Source organism: Tursiops truncatus, chromosome 1, assembly GCF_011762595.2.
Source record: "Tursiops truncatus isolate mTurTru1 chromosome 1, mTurTru1.mat.Y, whole genome shotgun sequence".
Taxonomy (NCBI): domain Eukaryota; kingdom Metazoa; phylum Chordata; class Mammalia; order Artiodactyla; family Delphinidae; genus Tursiops; species Tursiops truncatus.
This window is the reverse complement of record NC_047034.1, coordinates 47,212,974-47,233,405: the sequence shown is the minus strand read 5'-3', so window position 1 is coordinate 47,233,405 and position 20,432 is coordinate 47,212,974. Positions and strand designations below refer to the sequence as shown.

General features: G+C 41.2%; 1 protein-coding gene across 1 annotated transcript in view; it reads left to right on the top strand.

Moving 5' to 3' along the window:
• Nucleotides 1-386: 386 nt before the first annotated feature.
• The window catches only part of LAMC1 (laminin subunit gamma 1), a 123,976-nt gene continuing 103,930 nt past the window's right edge, over nt 387-20,432 (top strand). Inside the window, exon 1 of the mRNA XM_019918284.3 lies at nt 387-1,269. Within this exon, the coding sequence (XP_019773843.2) occupies nt 855-1,269 (415 nt within the window). The 5' untranslated portion in view covers nt 387-854. The remainder of the gene's footprint in view (nt 1,270-20,432) is intronic.

The window sequence follows — 20,432 nt, the reverse complement described above, 5'->3', positions numbered from 1 at the left end:
CTGCCGGCTGGACGCAAGGACTGACACCTGGCGGGGCGGGGATCCGCGCTCTTGCGGCCCAGACCGGCGTGGGGCCCAAAGGCCGACTCCGAGCGACCTCACCCCTCCGGCGTCGCCCCTTTAAGGCCCCCTCCGTTACCCGCTCCCCTAATCCCGAGTCTTCCGGGGACTCGGCGCCAGGGAACCCTGGCATCCACCTCCCGGCTGGAAGCTGCCTCTCCGCTGCCTTCCTTTCCCTCCCGGCATGCACCGCCCTGCCGCCCCTCCCTCCCCTCTCCTCCCGCTCCCCGCCCACCCCTCGCGCCCCTCAAAGCCCCTCCCCCGCCGATCGCGCGCCGCGGGCTCGAGCGCGAGATGTCACCGCCCCCGCCGCCGCCGCCACCGCCTCCGCCGCCGCGAGTTGCCGGGGCGGACGCGCAGTCCACCGCGCGTGGAGAGCCGGGGAGCGGCTACGGGGGCCGCGGGAGCTACTGAGAGGACGCCGGGGTTGGGCTTTCTCGGCAGACCCCACCCCACCCTGCCGATCCCACCCCCTGCTCCTTCCTCCCCGGGGGCGCGCGCTCGGGTACGCGCTCGGAAGTTGGGGGTCGGTAGCGAGTGCCGGCTGTGTCCCGGGTGGGAGAGGGAGGCGCGGAGGCGGCGTGCGGGGCAGTGGTTAGCGAGCCGCGCAGTTCTCGCCAGGGGCGCCCTCCGGACCTCCTCTCCGCCGCGAGCCGCCGCCACCGCCCGTCCGGAGAGTCCGGCCACTGGGCCCCGAGGCTCAACCCGCTGAGCGGCCTCCGAGGGACGCCGCTGCACGAGAGGAACGCGCCCGCGCTCTTGCCTTTGCCGTGGCCCAGCGCGCGGGCGGCGGGATGAGGGGCAGCAAACCGGCCGCGCCGGCGCTGCGGCCGCGGGGCGGCCTCTGGCGGGTGTTGGCTGTGCTGGCGGCCGCTGCGGCCGGCTGCGCCCGGGCAGCCATGGACGAGTGCACGGACGAGGGCGGGCGGTCGCAGCGCTGCATGCCCGAATTCGTCAACGCCGCCTTCAACGTGACCGTGGTGGCCACCAACACGTGCGGGACTCCGCCCGAGGAGTACTGTGTGCAGACCGGGGTGACCGGGGTCACCAAGTCCTGTCACCTGTGCGACGCCGGGCAGCCCCACCTGCAGCACGGGGCAGCCTTCCTGACGGACTACAACAACCAGGCCGACACCACCTGGTGGCAGAGCCAGACCATGCTGGCCGGGGTGCAGTACCCCAACTCCATCAACCTCACGCTGCATCTGGGTAAGCGGTGACAGCCCCATCCCCTATTACTGCTCACCCCCTCACCCAGTCTGCGGGGACCAAACAGCCGCGTGGTGGCTCTCTGCTCCCCAGCATGGGCCACACAGAAATTCCCTTCTCCAACTTCTAAACTAGATCTAGCACTTAACATCCCGCGAGCCAAGATGCTTCCCGCCAGCATCTCTCTCTGTTTGCTTTCCTAGTCTATAAATAACTTAGCCGGATTTTCGCCCCCTTGATTATTCGCTATTTCGGCTGTTTTGGTCCCTCTTTCCTGAAGCGTTAATCAGAACCCCCCCTCCTCACTTGTCAACCTTTAGCACTTTTATCTTGTTTAAAAGACTTTCTCTCCAGGGTTGAGGGTGATTGCTGTTTGCTTTGCTGAATAAGCTAGAGAGGAAAGGGTCTAAGTTAAGGGGGTTTGAGGGGAGCAAATGACTTTACTACTGCTGTTGCCTATGTGTAATTAAAATAGAAGTTCACTTTTAAAGTTATTGTTCTTTAAAGTTGTTCAGCTTTAATTAAGGGCCACAGAGCGATTTCACTGATAATCCTGGTACAGACAAAACAAAAGGAAGTATCTGCACTCACTGTAATTGTTGGGTACAGTTTTGTCCCTGAGTAAAAAGGCTCTCCTCACTGTCTTTCCTTTTGCTTTGATTCAAAGCAAGTGTAGAAGCATGTGTAAGTGACCTTTTAGCAATCAGGAAAGGGATGTATAGAAAACTTCATTGCTGGGTGGTGGACGAGGATGGACATGTTTATCCCCGAGTATTAAAAATCATGTTTGATCTGGGTCAGTTTTTCTTCATCGTTGAAATATACAAACGAGCAGAATGATTCATTATTGTGTTTAACAGAGTAACATGCGTGAGAAACTGGCCTTGACGGGCAGAGCTTCAGTCCCGTTGCAGACCAGTAGCTGGTAGTAATGAACTTCCAGAGCGAACAGCGTGCCAAGCCATTCTTCTATCAAAGCAGTATAATTCTATAAGGCTAGTAACATTATTTGGGGAATCTTCGAAAGGAACGTTTGGTAGGCACATGGTTCTTTTGGTCGTGCTTTTTGTATTTTTCTTTCCACTGCTCTCTGATACATTAAATTTTATGAAAGCGTCAAGATTCTAGAGAAAGTACTTTGAAAAGTGGAGTTAAATTACTGTGTGTGGAGCAAGTTTTAGAAAAACAGTATTTAGCACCTTTGTAGTAAATATCATTTTATTTGTAGACAAGTTATTAGGAAGATGAAACTTTTCAAAAGTAAGTTCATAAACTGGAACTCTAAGGCACCTGTTTTTCATAGGTGGAAGAAATAAACTGAGTTCAGTTTTTCAAAGGTATTGGAAACATGGAACTAAGCAGTATCTTGGAACAGGTGCCTTTCTAAAGATTCTGCAAGAGACCTAGGCCCTCCTAAGACTTTGTGGGGATGCTCTTTATCACTTTTCTCCTAAGTGTTGTATTTTTAAACTTGGCCAAGATTAGTTTTGAAACTTGTATCCAATTATTAAAAAAATTTTTTTTGTCTTTTTAAAGCTTCTGTGTTGAATTTTGAATGCCTACAGCGTCTTATTTATTTTATCTGTTTTGAAATATTAAAAATTTCAAAGCAAAAGCATGTGTCTCAAATGCGTGAGATTCAACTGAAAATTTCTGAATAAGAATCTCTTATTTAGGTAAAGATAGGGCTGTCAATCTGGACCTTCTGAATTTTCTGCTGTGAGCACTATGTAGCAAAAGGTTACTTCAGGTGATGGTAGAGGAAGGTAGATTACTCGGTGATTACTTCTCTATTACAAAGATAATGTGTTAGGTAAGATAGTATCCGTCAAGTTAGGTTGCTACTACTGGGAGGCCGATATATGAGCTTTGGGTCCTAGTGATTAAAAAGCTCGAAAGACTTTTTACTCTGAAAATGTTATATATGCTTGAACTTGTTTTGCTGAAAAATTCTTCAGTTTTTGGTAACATTCTTGCTAAATGAAGTTCATAAAACTATAGATTTAAAACTTCTAAGTAAATAAAAGTGATTTAAAATAGTTTTCATACAAATACTGTAAGAACATTTACTTGAAGATTTTTAGATAGACAATTTCTAAAAACTTGACTAGAAGTTATTGTACTTGTTGTGCCATCAGAAATGCTGTCCTGGAGGAAACTGTGTGTGGAGAAGATGGGGAAGGGGAGGGAGATTTGCGTGTAGTGGCGTTGATGTCTCAATCTCTCTCTCTCTCCCCTCTCTTTTTTCATGACAAGGATATATGTATTCATGAATGTTATGATCTATAACTTAACAACAGATAGGCAGGGCTTTATGTATTATTGTGTGTTTTGATATTCAGCACATTCACTCCTTAACTGCAGTTACTCCATGGGCTCTAGCTAACTAATTATTTCCCATGAATTCAAGGACCATGACTGTTTGTGCATCTATTAAATCTCCCATCCAGTTCAAATTTCACATACCCTTAAACAAGTGATGCATATTGTGCTTTGCCCTTACAGAGCATGTGAAACTCGAAGGGAGCAGTGTGAAAGAACTAGGTCTAGCCACCACTTTTGTAGCCTTCCTTTTGATGTTGAACTTTAAGCACAGTAAACTTTAAAATAAGCAAAGTCAGATCACAGTTAAATTGTCACAAGAAATATACATATTTTGCCAGTGATCCTAAGACTTTTTTTATTGTAAAAGTAAAACATGACATAGTGAATTAAAACAGTATAATGACTAGTGAGTCTCTTCATCTCCATTTGCTAAGTTGCCGTAGAGACTGTCGCTCACAATTTTTTACGTAACCTTCCAGAAACATTTCATGCATACACATGTATGTATAAAATTACACGATCATTTTAACTGGTACCTTTTTTGGGGGGTGAGGCATATTTTAACAGATGGCAAGTACAAATTAGGTGATTGTACCATTATCATCACTTGTACAAAAGCCAGGAAAATCAGCATTGTTTCTGTAAGCAACCATGTCTTAAGCACCATTTACAGTTATCCAGGGTACAGGGTGCAATGTATACTTAGATATAATGAGTTAAAGTTGCTGTGGTCATCAGAACTGTATTTTCTGCCCATTGTGGAGAGAAATCTCAGCAAGGCATCCTTTTCTAAAAAGAAGTCTTTCTTTTGCCTTTCACTTCTGGATCTTCTCTCCTAACTCCTATATGAATTATTCAACTGCTTTTTAAAAGTCTGGCTTTTGTGTTTTATAATAAGTTTTATCCTTATCAGCAGAGTAGTTGATAGTAAGATTGCATCTGAGGATTTGCCTTTTATTAAACAGCCCCTTTAATTAACTTGATAGTCACTGTAGATGAAAACTTGGCAGACTGGGTGTCCAGTCTGCCAGATTGGTGTCCAAGCTCCTTATAAGCTTTAGGAACAAGCAGTGATTAAATGACACTTTTAAGCTGTATCTAAATATTGTTTTTGTGTGTCTAAATCACAATAATTGCTATATAAGGGTATTACATTTTATTCTGTTTGGTCCTCTTAAGTGTGTATTTAACATGAAACAAACAGCAAATTTTTTTCCCCGGGGAATATTTTTGCGAGGTAGGTTCTGACTCTGTTAGAACTCTGGTGACTTCACTGTGGTATTTGTGCACCCTGAGGGGACACTATTTTAGTTTGTCTTACAAAGGCCTGATTTACATTTTGCAGGTTTCAACTTGAGGAGTTAAGGAGCTCTTCTTTAGTGGCCAGCAGTTGGTGAACACAGTTTTATAAAGTTGCTCTTGGCTGTTTTCCTGTTCTACAATTCACTGCTTTTTCCGTAAATACCTTTTTCATGTTTCTAAAGCATTCAGAAAAACAGTTTACACATTAGGAGAAAGTTTGGAACTGTGAGCTCCCCTCCCCCCATTATTTTGTCATTGGCCACATTTGTGGGAGGGATAAAGTTTGACTATTTCAGTTCTAAATCCTTTTAGGAAGTTGGACATGCCTTTTGCTATGCACTCCTTTCCCTGTGCATACATTCTCACGTTACTCCCAGATATTCTGCAAACATATTTTAAATACCTACTGAATACGTGGTGCAGTACCTGATAGAAAGGTGTAGAAGATTGAAGGTCCATTCTTCAGAAGTTTATACCCTGTTAGATGGAATTTTCATACCCAGATGTAATGCCATTACAATAATAAATCAGGAGTTCCTTTATAATACTTTACAGTTTATAAAGCCTCCAGTTTATCACTGATTAGATTTCCATAACTCAGTGAGGGAAGGCAAAGATGAGGGTCCTGAGGTTGTGATTTGCCAAAAATTATAGTGGAGGTAGGTTTTTGACTCAGTCTAACATACTAGCTCCTGCAGTTCTTCGTTTCTCTAACAAATCTCTCAAAAGAATGACTAGTTTATTCCAGGACAACTTTAAAATATCAATACAAGTTCATGTACATACTGATTCAGAGATATTAGACTCCCTTGGTTTTCCTGCTGTTCCCTCTGTTCCTTTTCACTTATGTTTCTCGATTCCTTTTTTTTTTTTTCATGCTACTCACTCTTCCTGAATGAAGTCCTCTAAATCTCAAGGCTTCCATTACTATTTGCAAATCAATAAATTCTAAATTTGTATCTTCAGGACCGCTTTTTCTCCGTGTGGGACATGGTCAGTTTGCTATGTCCAGAGGCCATGTCCAAAACTAAATTCATTCCTTATTGTCTTATCCAGTTCAAAGCTGTATCTTAATGAACAGCACTACTGTTTATTCCTGAGGCTCTCAACCAATCTTTGGCCAAGAACCATGCTTCATAGGCTTTCATCAGTAAAGATTACTCTGTTTGGCCAGCAGATAGCATCCGCTGCTGGGTCTCTGGGCAGCTGTAACTCCACCACTTTCTTTCCCACCCATCCTTGCTACAATCTGCCCAAGACTCCACTTTCACTTCCTGTATCCAGCCATATGTCTCTTGGATCCTTATCTTTATATCTGCTTTACTGTAACCCCCCATGGAATTTCACCTTGATTACTGCAACAACTTGCTAACGAATTGGTGGTCTTTCTGCCTCCAGTTTTGCTCTTTCTATTCAGGCAGCCATCGCTTTGGACCGAGCAATGGTTCTAAAATGCAAATCTGATGATATCGTTTCCCAGCTAAAAATTCTGCGGTGATTCCTCAAGCCTTTAGGATAAAGTCCAGATGCCTTGGCATGGTGTATAAGGTACTTCAGGATCCGGACCTTTATAACCTCTAGGCTTATCTTTTGTCATTTCATGTGCTTGAAGGGCTGTTTCTTTGGTTTGGAACACTTCTTCCAGGTGTCATCACTTTCAGGAATCCTTCCCCAGTTTCTTTCTCCCCCTGGCCTGGATTAGGTATCCCACCCACACCACCCTGTAGGTATCTACCACAGCACTTATCACATGGTATTGTTTCTTTGCTTGTCTATCTCCACTTCTAGACCATGAGGTCCTTGAAGGCAGGGTCGGGGACTTAGTCATCTTTTTAGTTTCGTTGAATATAACTAACATTAGTTAATTGCTTGCTATGCCTCAGCACCATACAGATTCCTGGGTGTATAATGATTCTTTGGACATTGCCCTGACCTCATGGAACTTGTGGCTTAGATGTGGAGACCTAGGTCTCTAGCCTGGGGGTAGGCAAATTATGGCCCACAGACTAAATCCAGCCCTGGGCTGCCACCTATTTTTGTATGGGCGATGAGCTAAGAATGGTTTTTACATGTTTAATTGGTTGAAAAATCAAAAGAAGAAAAATATTTTATGACATGTAAAAATTATATGAAATTCAAATTTTAGTATCCATAAAGTTTTATTGAAACACAGTCAAGTTAATTTATTAACGTATTGTCTCTGGCTGATTTTGCACTAGAAAGGCAGAGTTGAGTAATTGTAACAATAAGTCCTGGCCCACAAAGCCTAAAATGTTTACTCTCTGACCCTCTACAGGACAAGTTTGGTGACCTCTGCTCTAGACCGATACGTTCAGTGTTATATAATAAGTTTTTAGGTAAAAGGTGCACACACGGGCTTCCCTGGTGGCGCAGTGGTTGAGAGTCCGCCTGATGATGCAGGGGACACGGGTTCGTGCCCCGGTCCGGGAAGATCCCACATGCTGCGGAGCGGCTGGGCCCGTTAGCCATGGCCGCTGAGCCTGCGCGTCCGGAGCCTGTGCTCCACAACGGGAGAGGCCACAACAGTGAGAGGCCCACGTACCGCAAAAAAAAAAAAAAAAAAAAAAAAAGGTGCACACACAGAAAGCATTCACTTAACTTACCGTTTGGAGGGAGGCTGGAGGGTTTGTATCTCCACTGCTTAACAATGTGTCTGGCATAGTGTTCAGTAAGTATATGAAGAGTGAGTAAATAAATGAATGCCTGAATTATAAGAAGTCCCAAAACACTGCACATTAATTTATATTCTTCTCAGTAACACTTTTGAACTTGAGTTTATTTTTATCAGTGCCATCTCTCCATTTTTTTGAGATTTATGCCACTGTGAATGTGGTACCTGGTTGTTTTATTTCTGTAGCTTTATAAAAAAGTACTAAGTTGGGTATGGAACTGATATGGAATTGAAAGATCTGTGACTGTCCTTTTTTGGTGTAAAAATTAGGCTTTTATATGATTTGAAGTCAGCTGGATAAATTTTATGAGTAAACTACTTGCTCAGGTTTGAATCTCACATGTGAATATGTTTCTGAAATTTTAATGTTAATGTGTGTTTTTCTTTAGAAATGGACATAAATTTTATTTTAAAATATATATTCACATGTTTGTTGTTGAAATAGACTCTAAAAGGGTATTATTAAGCAGTTGTGGAGAAGAGTTGCAGTGAAACATCTTATTTGCTTATTGTGTGTGGCATCATTTTTAGTTTATTTAATTCATTATTGGTACACTCAGGAGACTGGCATACTGAGGTATGCCTTCTCTGCAGGATAGTGAAGAACCACATTAAAGTGGTTAGACAGATGAATAATAACCACTTATTTGTCTAGATTTAACAGGCAGCAGAACCAACAGATGCTTCTTTCCTTGTTGCTTGTTTCCAGCTATACTTAATGGACAGCTCTACTGCTGGTCTGTTTGAGTTTTAGGGAAAAGTGTCAAAGTTTAGAGCAGAACTGTTTGTTTATTTTTACTGCCCAAAATTCCAGAGAGGATTTTTTAAAATAAGGGATTAATCTGTCCCTTATCTTAAATTGTCAAAGGATAAAATTTCAAGATGACTGTGTGCCGGTTCTATTACTTTGCCTGTTTCTTGCCCTAAGATTTGTAAGAGGGCCTTGCTAAGATTTGCAAGCATCTCCTTTCTTCTAAAATGATAAAGTTAGATGTTGGCTCATTTGGGCCTAAAGCGGACAGCTTGCTAAATGGGGTTAGCAGAAAACTCATTTACAGAAATGTCACTGAGGTTTTAGAGTATTGTGCCAGACTGTGGTGACACTAATTAAGTACATCTGCTTTTCTTTCCATGGGCTCTTCCAGGAGGCCAGCCTAAAATAACTGGGTCCAGTCAGCCTGGTGCCCTATGCAGCTACATATTCATGAAATAAAATAAAGCAGACTTATCTCTTTCTTAGACAATGGCGCTCTCAGATCTTTTGTGGCAAGGCTGGGAGATGAATTAGGGGATTTACATTATTTCTTTTAAAACTTTAGGAGTTTTAGTCCCTCAGCTCCCTCCTTTTACTCTTTGTTTCCGACTGCATGGCTGCTTCCTATTATATTGCAGTCAACATTGGATTTTTGCTGTATCGTCTTGTTTTGTGTGGTTTTTTTTTTTGTTATTTTATCTTCTTTTTGTTTTGGAAGTTTTTGGAAATAAGGATTCAGAATCAACCTTCACATTTTTAAAAAATTTCTTGAAATAAAAAATACAAGTGGTATTGTATAGAGTTACTCTATTGTATAGAGTTAGGGACTCAATGAATTTTGTTCGTGATGATAAATCACATTGTATGTGAAGGTTTCTGCTAACCAGAGCGATTGCCCAAGGCAGTGACTACAGAGATGCCTGTCAGTGTTTTCAGAGACACAGCTAGTAATCAGTCTTTTTTTTTTCTCCTTTATAGTTCCCACTTTACGTTCTTCATCTTGACCTGCATGGAGGTTACAAAGGTGTATACATATGTACAGATTCAGAGCTGTACATTTAATATTTGTGTACTTTGTTGTATCTAAATTATTCTTCAAATTAGAAAAAAAGAATTAAAAGTTTCAACCTACTAAAATACAAAAAATAAATAGGTGATTTTGTTAGTTTGGGGTACGATTTTGGTTTAAAATAGGAGAGCACAGACTCTAAGACATAATCATCTACGTTCTATTTCTCGTACGGTCTTTCTACCCTACCAGCAGTTGCTGGCATCAGTAGGCATTCAGAAATGTTTTTTGAGTGAAGGGACACAAAACAAGCCAACCAGCTGATTTTCATTGAGGTATCAGCTGATTTTACTTGAAGTACCTACAGAGTGCTTTCAGAAAAGCATTCAGGTGAGCTTCCTGGTAGGTCTCAGGAAGTGGAGTGTGGGCAGGTGTACAGGAAGAGCAAGTTCTCTTTGCTCTTCTCATGACTACCTTTAACCAGGTGATGGATTTGGTTGGTGCTTAGTGGTTTGAAGTGATAAATGGTAAGTTTGTGTTTTGGGGGGCAGGTTTAGAGAGTTCTCTAAGAATATCCCTGTGGCATGTGCTTTTGTTACAATGTCTGGTTTTTATAAAACTTGTTACTTAAATTCTACAGTGAAAACAAAATATTCCACATATTACATAAAATGTATAATCTGAAGACCTTCCTTCCTTTGACATGTTCCAGATAGTGGCTTCTTCTCATTGAGCCGTTTAGAAATAATACATTTGGGGCTTCCTTGGTGGTGCAGTGGTTAAGAATCCGGCTGCCAATGCAGGGGACACGGGTTCGATCCCTGGTCTGGGAAGATCCCACATACCACAGAGCAGCTAAGCCTGTGCGCCACAACTGCTGAAACCCGCGCACCTAGAGCCTGTGCTCTGCAACAAGAGAAGCCACCACAATGAGAAGCCCATGCACCACAACAGAGACCCAATGCAGCCAAAATTAAATAAATAAATAAATTTATTTTAAAAAAAGAAATAAGTCTGAAGCTTGAACTGTGTTGTGTGGCTTTCTTAGAGAAGTGTATGAAATTTTGTGAAGTATTTCCAACTAAGTGAAAAGACCTACCCACTCAAAATGAGGTGAGCCTATTTGATTGTGATTTTTAATTAGTTAGTTGGCAAAGTTCTTTTGTAAATAAAATTCTTACTTTGCTGAGAAAATTCTTCTCTTATGGGCATTGTAATATGGAATGTGTAGGTAATATTGTTGAAACACTTTTTTTATCCTCAGGTGATTTGTAATGTGTTTTGAGGGGATAAGACAAAAACACTCATGTACAGACAATCAGTGGGAGAATATAAGCACAGTAAACATAATTCAGTTGAAACTTTTTAAAGTGCTGAGGGAATACCTATAAAGCACTTTGAAGAGTGTCGATGGCAGTCACCCAGGAAAAGCTTCTTGGGTCTTGAAGAGTGGTAGACATGAATGGAGGACTTTCCAGGAAGGGTGATTTGTTTGAATAAAGATCTAAGAGTAACCAGATAATGGTGAAGGCATTGTTTGCTTTCCATGGAGTAGTAGAGACTTGGAGGATGGGTTCTGAGGAGATGCGGATTGTGAAAACTGGGCAACAAAAGAAAGTAAATTTCCTTTCGTTGAGCACCCCTCGGTTGCCTCTTTGAATCCTTAAAACAATCTTGAGAACTACTGTGACCCCTATGGATAGTAATATGACTGGTGACTGCTGAGGTAGAACAGGTTGAATTTAGGTTGGAATTCAGACCTGTTGTGGATAGGTTATGCACTTGCCACTCTGCCATGTTAGAACAAGCCTGGTAAGTGACAGAGACCTGTAGAGGACCTTTAATTAGGAAGTGAAATGAAAGTATACCAAACCAAAGGACTGAGTCTGGTTTCTCTGACAGATCTCTGCTTGAGCTCTGGATTTGGAGTGCTTCTTTTAAAAAGATCTTTGCACTTATTTGTGAAGAACAGAGGATTGTTAGCAATGGGAAAATACTAGGTTTTGGGTACTTATACTAGTTATATATTTAGCTGTTAACGCTTCTAGGAATTTCTAAGGAATTTATTGAATTTCAGAATGAGATTCTGTGTTTTGTCAGTGTCTAATGATAGGAAAAGTGTACCACATACCCTGTTTCCTGAAGGGTGGTCAGGGGAACGCCACCTTATCTCCTTTCTGCCTTATCCATGACTCCTTTCTGGTTGTTGAGAATGGCTGAGTTAGTTCAGTTGCTTACTTTATCTGACATCCTTAAAGATAAGCCTGTCAGGGCCATCTCCAGGTTCTACTTCGTTTCCTCTGCTTCAAGTAAATTCTGACTCTTACTTGGTGGCCTTTTTGTTGTTCAGGTTTGCTAACTGAAAGGTGTAACCACCTTTTATTGATTGATAAATAACTACTGTGGTCCCAGGAGGTTTCTTTGTCACTGTTTCAGCTTTCAGGCTTGGAAGTGACTTCCTTCACTTTGATTTCTGTATATGTTAGTTTGTAAATCTACAACTCTGTCTATCTATCTTATCTGTGTATCTATCATTCACTCTTTATCTCCTTAGTTTCCCCAGAGCATTCCTGAGCCAAGGTTCAATCAGCGGACTCCTAGATATCTTAAAATTTTAAAAAAGAAATTTTTTTTTGCTTCCTCTCTGAAGAAGGGGGTTCCCACTTAGATTTTGTATTTTGGGTTTCTCCCCCACTGCATACTACCTCCGCTTCTACCACTCAATATTAAGTATTATTGAATCACAATCCTCCTTTCTTTACAGACCTGCTTTGTCCACATTGCATTTCTGTGATACATGTGGTTACATCATCACATCCTAGTGACTGATGGTATTTAAATTCACATGCTCAATTTTATTTCTTATGGGAAGAATGGCACCCACTGCTACATTTGAGGCCGAGTATTGGGCTTAAAATGCCCCCACCCCTTTTGCCAGTTGGTAAAATACAGAAGCATCAGTATTTTCTAAGGGCTTTCCCATCAGCTTTCTTCAAAGAGAATAAAAGGATCTTAAGTCTTTCCAAGAGAAGAGCTTCACGGTTTTTGAGAAGGGGGTCATGACAGCTTGATGAAAATGAGTTGAACAGCTTTTCTTGAGCTCTCTGTTCATTGGCAGGGACTCTGGCAGCAGCAAATCCTGATTAGAAGCAGGAACGGTCTGCACAGATGTTCTCAAAATCTGAGATCATCTTATTATCAGAAACTATTAAGAAATAAGTTATAGTAGCTTGGCAATGTAAAATGATTAGATCTAGGAATGGATTTTGTTTTCTGACCCTATCCTGTACAACATTTAGACCTTTAGTTTTCTGGAATGTTGGCATCTCTGGACTTTTGAATATGTGGCTAACTAGAATAATTTTGGAGTTGGAAGGAAACTTAGGAAAGTTTAAACTGTAAAAAATATGTTTTAGGGATGGGTCCTGGTTTAATTTACTTAATCTCTTACCAAAGAAGTTAGGGTATAGTTGCCTTGGTTTAGCAGTTTATCTGTGCTTCAGTGTTGCTGTTCCTCCCCTAGTGGTTCCTTCTCCTATGGACCTTATCCTGATAGGACTGGTGACTTGTCCTGTTGTTTTGGTGTCACTAAGTTTTTATTTTTTTAAATGAAAAAAATTGTTTTTCATTAAAAAAAATTTTAAATACATTTATTTATTTTTAGCTGCGTTGGGTTTTCGTTGCTGCGTGCAGGCTTTCTCTAGTTGCGGTGAGCAGGGGCTAATCTTCATTGCGGTGCACGGGCTTCTCATTGCCGTGGCTTCTCTTGTTGTGGAGCACGGGCTCTAGGCGCGCGGGATTCAGTAGTTGTGGCATGAGGGCTCAGTAGTTGTGGCTCGCGGGCTCTAGAGTGCAGGCTTAGTAGTTGCGGTGCACAGGCTTAGTTGCTCTGTGGCATGTGGGATCTTCTCAGACCAGGGCTCGAACCCGTGTCCCCTGCATTGGCAGGTGGATTCTTAACCACTGTACCACCAGGGAAGCGCTAAGTTTTTAGATTATTACTATTATTTAAATGCCAGATCATGATCTGGTAGAGATGAGCATCCTGAAATTTTCACTGAAGTTGTGTTCTTTTTGGAGGTGGGAAGAAACACAAGGCTAAAGGTGAATATTGTGTGGGAGAGACAGTTGGAAATGGAAGAGCAATTGTCTACTTTAATTGTTTTGGTCATGTGGTTACCCCTTCATGGTAAAGGGGTCACGTTCTGTGGGGTTGAGCGTCTAGGATTAACTTTCAGAGTGTCTCTATACATAGTTGTGAATTTATAGTGAGTATTTTAGATAAGTTCATGGGATAGAAAGTCTATCGAATACCAAATTCTTACAACTCTATTACAGATTATGAAAGTTTGTGAGACCATCTGTAATGCAGTTGTAATAAAATTTGTTTACTTTATCAGGATTGCTTTAGGGGCTGAAGCTGGTTTTTTTTTACTACTGTTTTCAGCATTTTTGCTGCTTGGCAAGAAATAAGTTAGCATCAACTCCTGGTGCAATAAGAATCATTCAGTTTTGCGGCCATTCTGATAAAGCTTTGGCTTTATACTTATGCCCACTTTAAAGTTCTTATATCCTGGCACAAGGCATGGATGGTAAATCTAGGGTATCAGAAATAGACTGATTCTGGATATTAACATACTTTCCAGATGTTTGGAGAATGTAAGCTTGTTTTCTTTGCCTCTTTTTGTGTGTTCTTCTGTGTGTATCTATATCTGTGCTTCCCTGTGTTTTTATAGGAAAACCTCTTGGGGAAGGGGGAATCTGCTTTTTGGACTGGGAAATAAAATAAGTATTAAATTTTTGGGGTGAAACCTTTGAGTTGGTAGTGCCATTGCTGTGAGAGAAAGGAGAGGCAGCTTTGTTCCCATAACGGAGACTGTTAGGAAGGCTGGTGTTGGGGCGAGACTCTGTGGAAGTAACTAAAAAGACTTCTTCACATCTCCAGTGATTTTCAATTATGAAATGGACCACGAATGCTCTGAATCAGCAGCCTTTTAACCATGCCTGACTAAATAGACCTTGTTTTTGAAATTCACAGCAGTGTCAAGATCCCTGCTGTCTTTTTGTCCATCCTGCTAACGCACAGCTGTTTTTGTTCATGGATCATTTTGTGTTCAACTGCCTGGTTACTTCCTCAGGTCCCTTTTATGGTGAATAATGGACACATGGGGGTTTGAACACCCAAGTGTGTGGTTATTCAAACAGGAAGTCTCGAGGAAGCACAGTAACCTTGTCAGAGGGACAAAAGGTGGAACGGGAAAGGGCATTGATGATTTTAGGCTTAAAACATCTGCAGGGAAACATCTGACAATTTCTGAGATATGGACATTCTGCAGCTTACAAAAGGGATGGTTTATTTGGAACTTGTTTCATTTTTTCCAAACATTTGGAGTCTTAAGCCCTAATCCATGACATAGAAATGGAGGTGAAAAGAGAAGCAATGTGGCATCATTGGCATTAAAAACAGGAAGGAAGCTCTGTGGGTCTTGGAAAGAAGGTGCAACAACTCATCTTTACCAGAGGTAACAATGAGGCTGTATACAGGAGCAAGCAAACGGGTTGGATTTGACAGGGACTGCAGGAGCTGATGTGGTTGGGTTGGATTAAAAGATGATTTTATACAGAGCCTATGATTATTGAGCACTGGAAGAATATGAGATAAAGAAGAATGTGAGTTGTACATAAAAAGCGTGTAGTCTAGTGGGAGAGCGAGCATGTGTATATCAACAAATATACTCTGAGACAAAATATAAAGTGCTGTAAAAGAAGGATAAAAATTCCATGTGACTGCAAAGAACTGATTGTAGCTGGTCAAGATAAATGACTTCCCAGAACATTTATCTGGTGACCTTTCAGATTTCTACCAACCTTGAGATTCTTTGATTATATGATGGAGGATTTGTTAGAACTGGTCAAATAAATCCTGATTTTAGATTTAAAAATGAAAATTACATCTGAAAGTTAAAGAAGGGTGTAGCACTGCATTGACAGCAGTTCATATGATGATGCAAATGCTAAAGAAAAGATGTCAGTTTTTGGCTTAATTAGTGGAAGCAGTGGTATTCAGAGGAGTACTAGATATGTTCATTGTGTGATTGGAACTCTGCCCTTAAGTTCCAGGCATAGTAAACATGTTCAGACAGCATGGGCGCTACATCTTCTTGATTCCTTACTTTGTTTATTTGGTTACCTTCTAATTGTCCTTCAGAACTCATGGCAAATTTCAGTTTCTCTGGGAAGATTTTGATTTCTAATTCCTCCTGCCCCTCCATAGCATTTGCTGTCATGTTGTTCAGTGCCCATACATTCATTCATTTCTAAAAATCACTGACCATATTACATGCCTGTGATGTGAGAGGTGCTAGATTGTATTGTTTTGTTCCCCCCCACAGACTGAATTCATTGAGGATAAGATGAATTTATTGATTTCTTAATTCATTCACCTAACAAATATTTATTAGTGCCTGTTATGTAAAAGGCACTGCAAAGTGCTGGAAATGGGACAGACAGGAAGACCTAGAGCTTAACTTCTGGGTGAAAAGCATGCAGAACAGAGGACCTGCGCAAGGAGGGTTCCCTTGGCTTTCTTTTTTACGTTGGCTTATATATTCCTAGTGTGTAGCATAATACCTTTCATTTAGTAGTGGGTGCTCAAAAGTTTGCTGAATGAATGAATTCCTATTTCTGTGAGGCTACAGCCCCAGAATGCAGATGAGGGTGAGAAATGGCAGTTTTGTTTAGATTTTCCCAAGATGGAGTTTGCCTATTACATAGGGTTATTGAAATTGGACAGGTGGAGTGGGATGGCTAGTCCATGATGTAGCTTCCTCACCAGTGTTGTTAGGTAAAAACTAAGCCATAGTAGTAAAGAGCCCCAATGATAAAGTAGTTCAAGAAACATAGAGGTTTCTCTTTCATGTGGTAGTCCTGAGTGAGCAGCAAGGTAGCTCTGATCCACACAGACATTCTGGGGCCCAGGGTCTTTTCATCTTCATGATTTGCCATCCCTTAGGGTGCTGTCCTCCTGTGTGTGGTTGAAGCTGAGTGATAGCTACCTCTGTATTACAAATGGGAAGATGCTGCTGAGGAGTGTATGCCTAACTTTCAAGACTGAGACCCGACAGAGGTCCACATCGTTGTATCATCTGCCACTGGAGAGCATTTAGTCACCTGGCCACTCATATATGCAGTGGAGGCTGGGAAGTGTAGTCTGGCTGGGCAACCTTGTGCCCAGCCACAAATCTGTTACAGTGATGGAGGGTGGCGGGGAGGGGGACTGGTTTTGGCAGATGGCTCTGGCATGCCAACCCTCTACTGTGGTATTGTGCCTGCCGGTTCCTGTGCTGGAGAATCCTCTCTTTCCTGAGTTTTGGTCTTCCTGAAGTACCTTCTTCAGAGGATCCCATTCTGTGGCTAGCAGTTTTAGGAAGTGGATCTAGAAAAACTAGCAAACATGCTCTCTGTAGACCTTCACGCCCTAGGACTTCAGGAGAAGAGCCTCTGAAGAAAAGGGGTGCACGCTCGTCCTGTTCTTCTCAGTGTGCACCATTCACTCCCTTCCTTTGCACAATTCGTTTTATTCTGAGACTACCAGGTTTCATTCCCATGGTCCCCTCCTGACACTGAGATCTCACTATGTTAGTGTTGGGTACTTACACCGACCGGCTCTGTATCAGATTCATCTCGGAGGAGCACATCCTTGCAGAATCATTAAGTCTTGATTTACTTGACAGTAGTGATCATGTTTACCTTCAGCTGTGATGGATGAATCAAAGCTGTTTTAAAATCCAGATGTGTTTCAGAAACAAGAACTCCAGAAGTAGTAAAACAGTGCCTATTGTTTGTACCACTTACTGGTCACTTGAACATACAGTCTTGTTCTGGAATCTTTTTTAATGTGTATTTATCTTTTCCTTCAATATGAATTGAGTTCATTGAGGGCAGGAGCTGTATTTTAAACATTAATTAGGTCAGAGACTTAACAGCCAGGTCCTCACTATCTCTGCGGTGAAATGTATTCATACTTTTATGAATTAAGGGCTGATTAAAGGCTATAAGGGCCTCACACTAGTTTAAGTCACGTTTTGTTGTCAGATATCATGAAAATCCTCTGCTGTTTAGAAATTTTTGGACATAGAATCACAGATAAAGGATTATGGACTGTATCACATTTGATTATATGTTATACCACTTTTACAGATAGTGATAATAGAACTACTAAAGACTATGTAAAAATTTGGCACATAATAGGCATTTGATAAATTGGTTATTATCTAAATGATTGAATAAAAGTCCATTTAATAGGAACTTATATTTCATTGAAAGGGTGCATTTTAACAGCTGTATTTTAAGACGATTTGAGTGGATGGGTTATTAAATTATGGTAAGAGTATTTAGAATTCCAAATAGAGCATTAGATAAATGTTTCAAAGAAGTAGTTTATTTTTTTGTTTGTTTGATTGTTTTTTGTAGAAATGCAGTTTCATCTCCAATGCCTCTGTTAGGAACCTGGCTGCATTAAAGCCATTTCATTTGAGATACTTTTTGAATTGGAAGTTAATTCTGATTTTCTTCTTGTTCCTAGAAGCATATGATTTCAGTGATGTCTGTGTCCTTACTCTCTCCACACTTCATGCATCTCCCTCCCTATCTACCTACTTATCACAGCTTTTTTTTCTTTCTGTCCAGTTGCTTTAAATCAGCAATAAATCAGTGTCTCTAGGAATCTTTAAAGAATCACTTATATTGAGAATGACTATATAAATGGTTATAAGTGATTGCTTTTGCCTCTAGGGTTCTCTCAGCTTGGATTTTGCTTTCTAAAAGATTGTGGTCTCCTTGAATGGACATCATTTTTCTTAGACTCATTGTCTTTATTTGCTCAGAGTCCTTTGCCATCACCCTTTGCCTAAATATATATCATGTTGTCCTCTGTGCTTTATCACCCCAGTTTCTTTTGGAAGGAAATTGCCTTCTCTAAAAATGCTTTTCCACATTCTGGAAGTGTGAGACAGTAGCGCTTATTGTGTCCCTCCTTGGTCAGTTGAGCATATCATCTTGTTCTGGAGTCTTTTAAATGTGTACTTATTTTGTTTCTTCATATGAGCTCATTGAGGACAGGAGCTATGGGTCAGCAACTTAGAGCTAGGTACTTGACTTGTGAAATCATAGGCATATGAATATTCTTCGATTGTCTTGAATCAGAAAACTCAGTTCTGAACTCATGAGAAGCATAGGGCTAAATTCAATAAATATGTCCAGACTTTTTGGAAAAGTGTTTGGAAGAGGTGTGTTTACTGATCTTTGGAGAAAGTCCACAGAGCTGCTTTCTCAAAATTTAAGACATCATCCTTGTTGTGGACAGTAAAAATAGAAGGCCTGTCTGTTTGTTCTGATGAACTTTCTTTTCAGAACCGAAGAATAGCTGAGACCAACCATGGATTTGTTTCTTTTTGAGAAGCCTTGTGCTCCTTTCCAGGATCCACGATGCCAAGTTAAATACCTTTCTTTTTTTAGGAGAGCAGAGTTTCTCAGACTGAAACTTTTAAGAGTTTCTGTTTCGCCAAAGATAGAGCACTTTAAAGTAGGTGTTTAAATTCCTTCTTCGTATCGTTTGAAGGTTATTACAGTGTAATACTTATAAATTCTTAATACTAATTGCCAGTGAATCCGGGGATTATTCCTCAAGGAGGAAATCCTGTTGTCATCTAGGCTCGTGGTCCTCCAGTACTCACCAATAACAAATAGAATCATCTGTGGAGTTTTTTTGTGTGTTTTATTTTGTTTTGATATACATATGGTCAGCTGTGGATTACTGTGAGATGTTGTTTTGCACTTACAGGTAAATGCAAGATAAAATAGATAATTACGTTGTTTGTGCAGCAGATACTCTGTTTTAGTGTACAGAAATCTGGAGTAGAAGTGAACACTTCTCTGTGAAGTATTTGAGTAGCTCTAGGAGGATTTCTGCCCACCCTCCCACCCTTAGGTATCCACTACCCTGTGTTTTATGTTTTATTCCCTTGCTTTTAAAAGAGAGTAGTTTATCATCTCTAGACAATGTATTGCTTGCTTTTGAGCTTTATAAAAATGGTTTGTATAGTCATCAGTACCTTGCTTTGTTCACTCAGTACATTTCTAAGGTGTAGTTGTAATTCCCTGATTTCCATTCCTGTGTAGTATTCTATTGTGATTATACTACAGATAATTTAAGGATTATTCTGCTGATGGACTTTTTTTGGTTGTTGTCATGATGAAAAGTATTCTGTGAACATTCTCACATGTGTCTCCTGTTGCTTATGTGGGAGTCTCTTTAACTGGCTTGCTGGATCATAATGAGTGTCTTCATTTTTATGAGAGAATGCAAATTGTTTCCCAGAGTGGTTGTGCCTGTTTAGATGCTCACCAGCAGTGTTAATAGAACGTTGATCCACATTTCGTATTGTTAGAATTCTTAAATTTTGCCCATTTGATGGTGTAAAATTATATCTCAGTCATTTTATTTATAAGGGCTAATCTTTTTTTTTTTTTTTTTTTGCGGTACGCGGGCCTCCCACTGTTGTGTCCTCTCCCGTTGCGGAGCACAGGCTCCGGACGCGCAGGCTCAGTGGCCATGGCTCACGGGCCCAGCCGCTCCGCGGCATGTGGGATATTCCCGATCCGGGGCACGAACCCGCGTCCCCTGCATCGGCAGGCGGACTCTCAACCACTGCGCCACCAGGGAAGCCCAGGGCTAATAGCTTTTCATGTATTTATTGGTCTTCCATATTTCCTCTCCTGTAAAATGTCTCTTCATGTTTTTTGCTCATTTATTGATTTGCCTGTTTATTGATTTGTAGAGTTCTTCCTGTATTCTTGATACTAATCCTTCATCAATTATGTATTATCCATATCTTCTACCAGTGTGTGATTGTCTTTTTATATTCTCTATGATAGCTTTTGGACAGAATTTCTTCATTTTAATGTGTTAATTGATTTGTGTGTTGTCTTTATCTCCTAGGACAAGTCCCTTTCAAACTTATTCTTCTATTTTAGAAATATTCTAGCTGTCCTTGGGCCTTCGCTCTTACACATCAATTTTA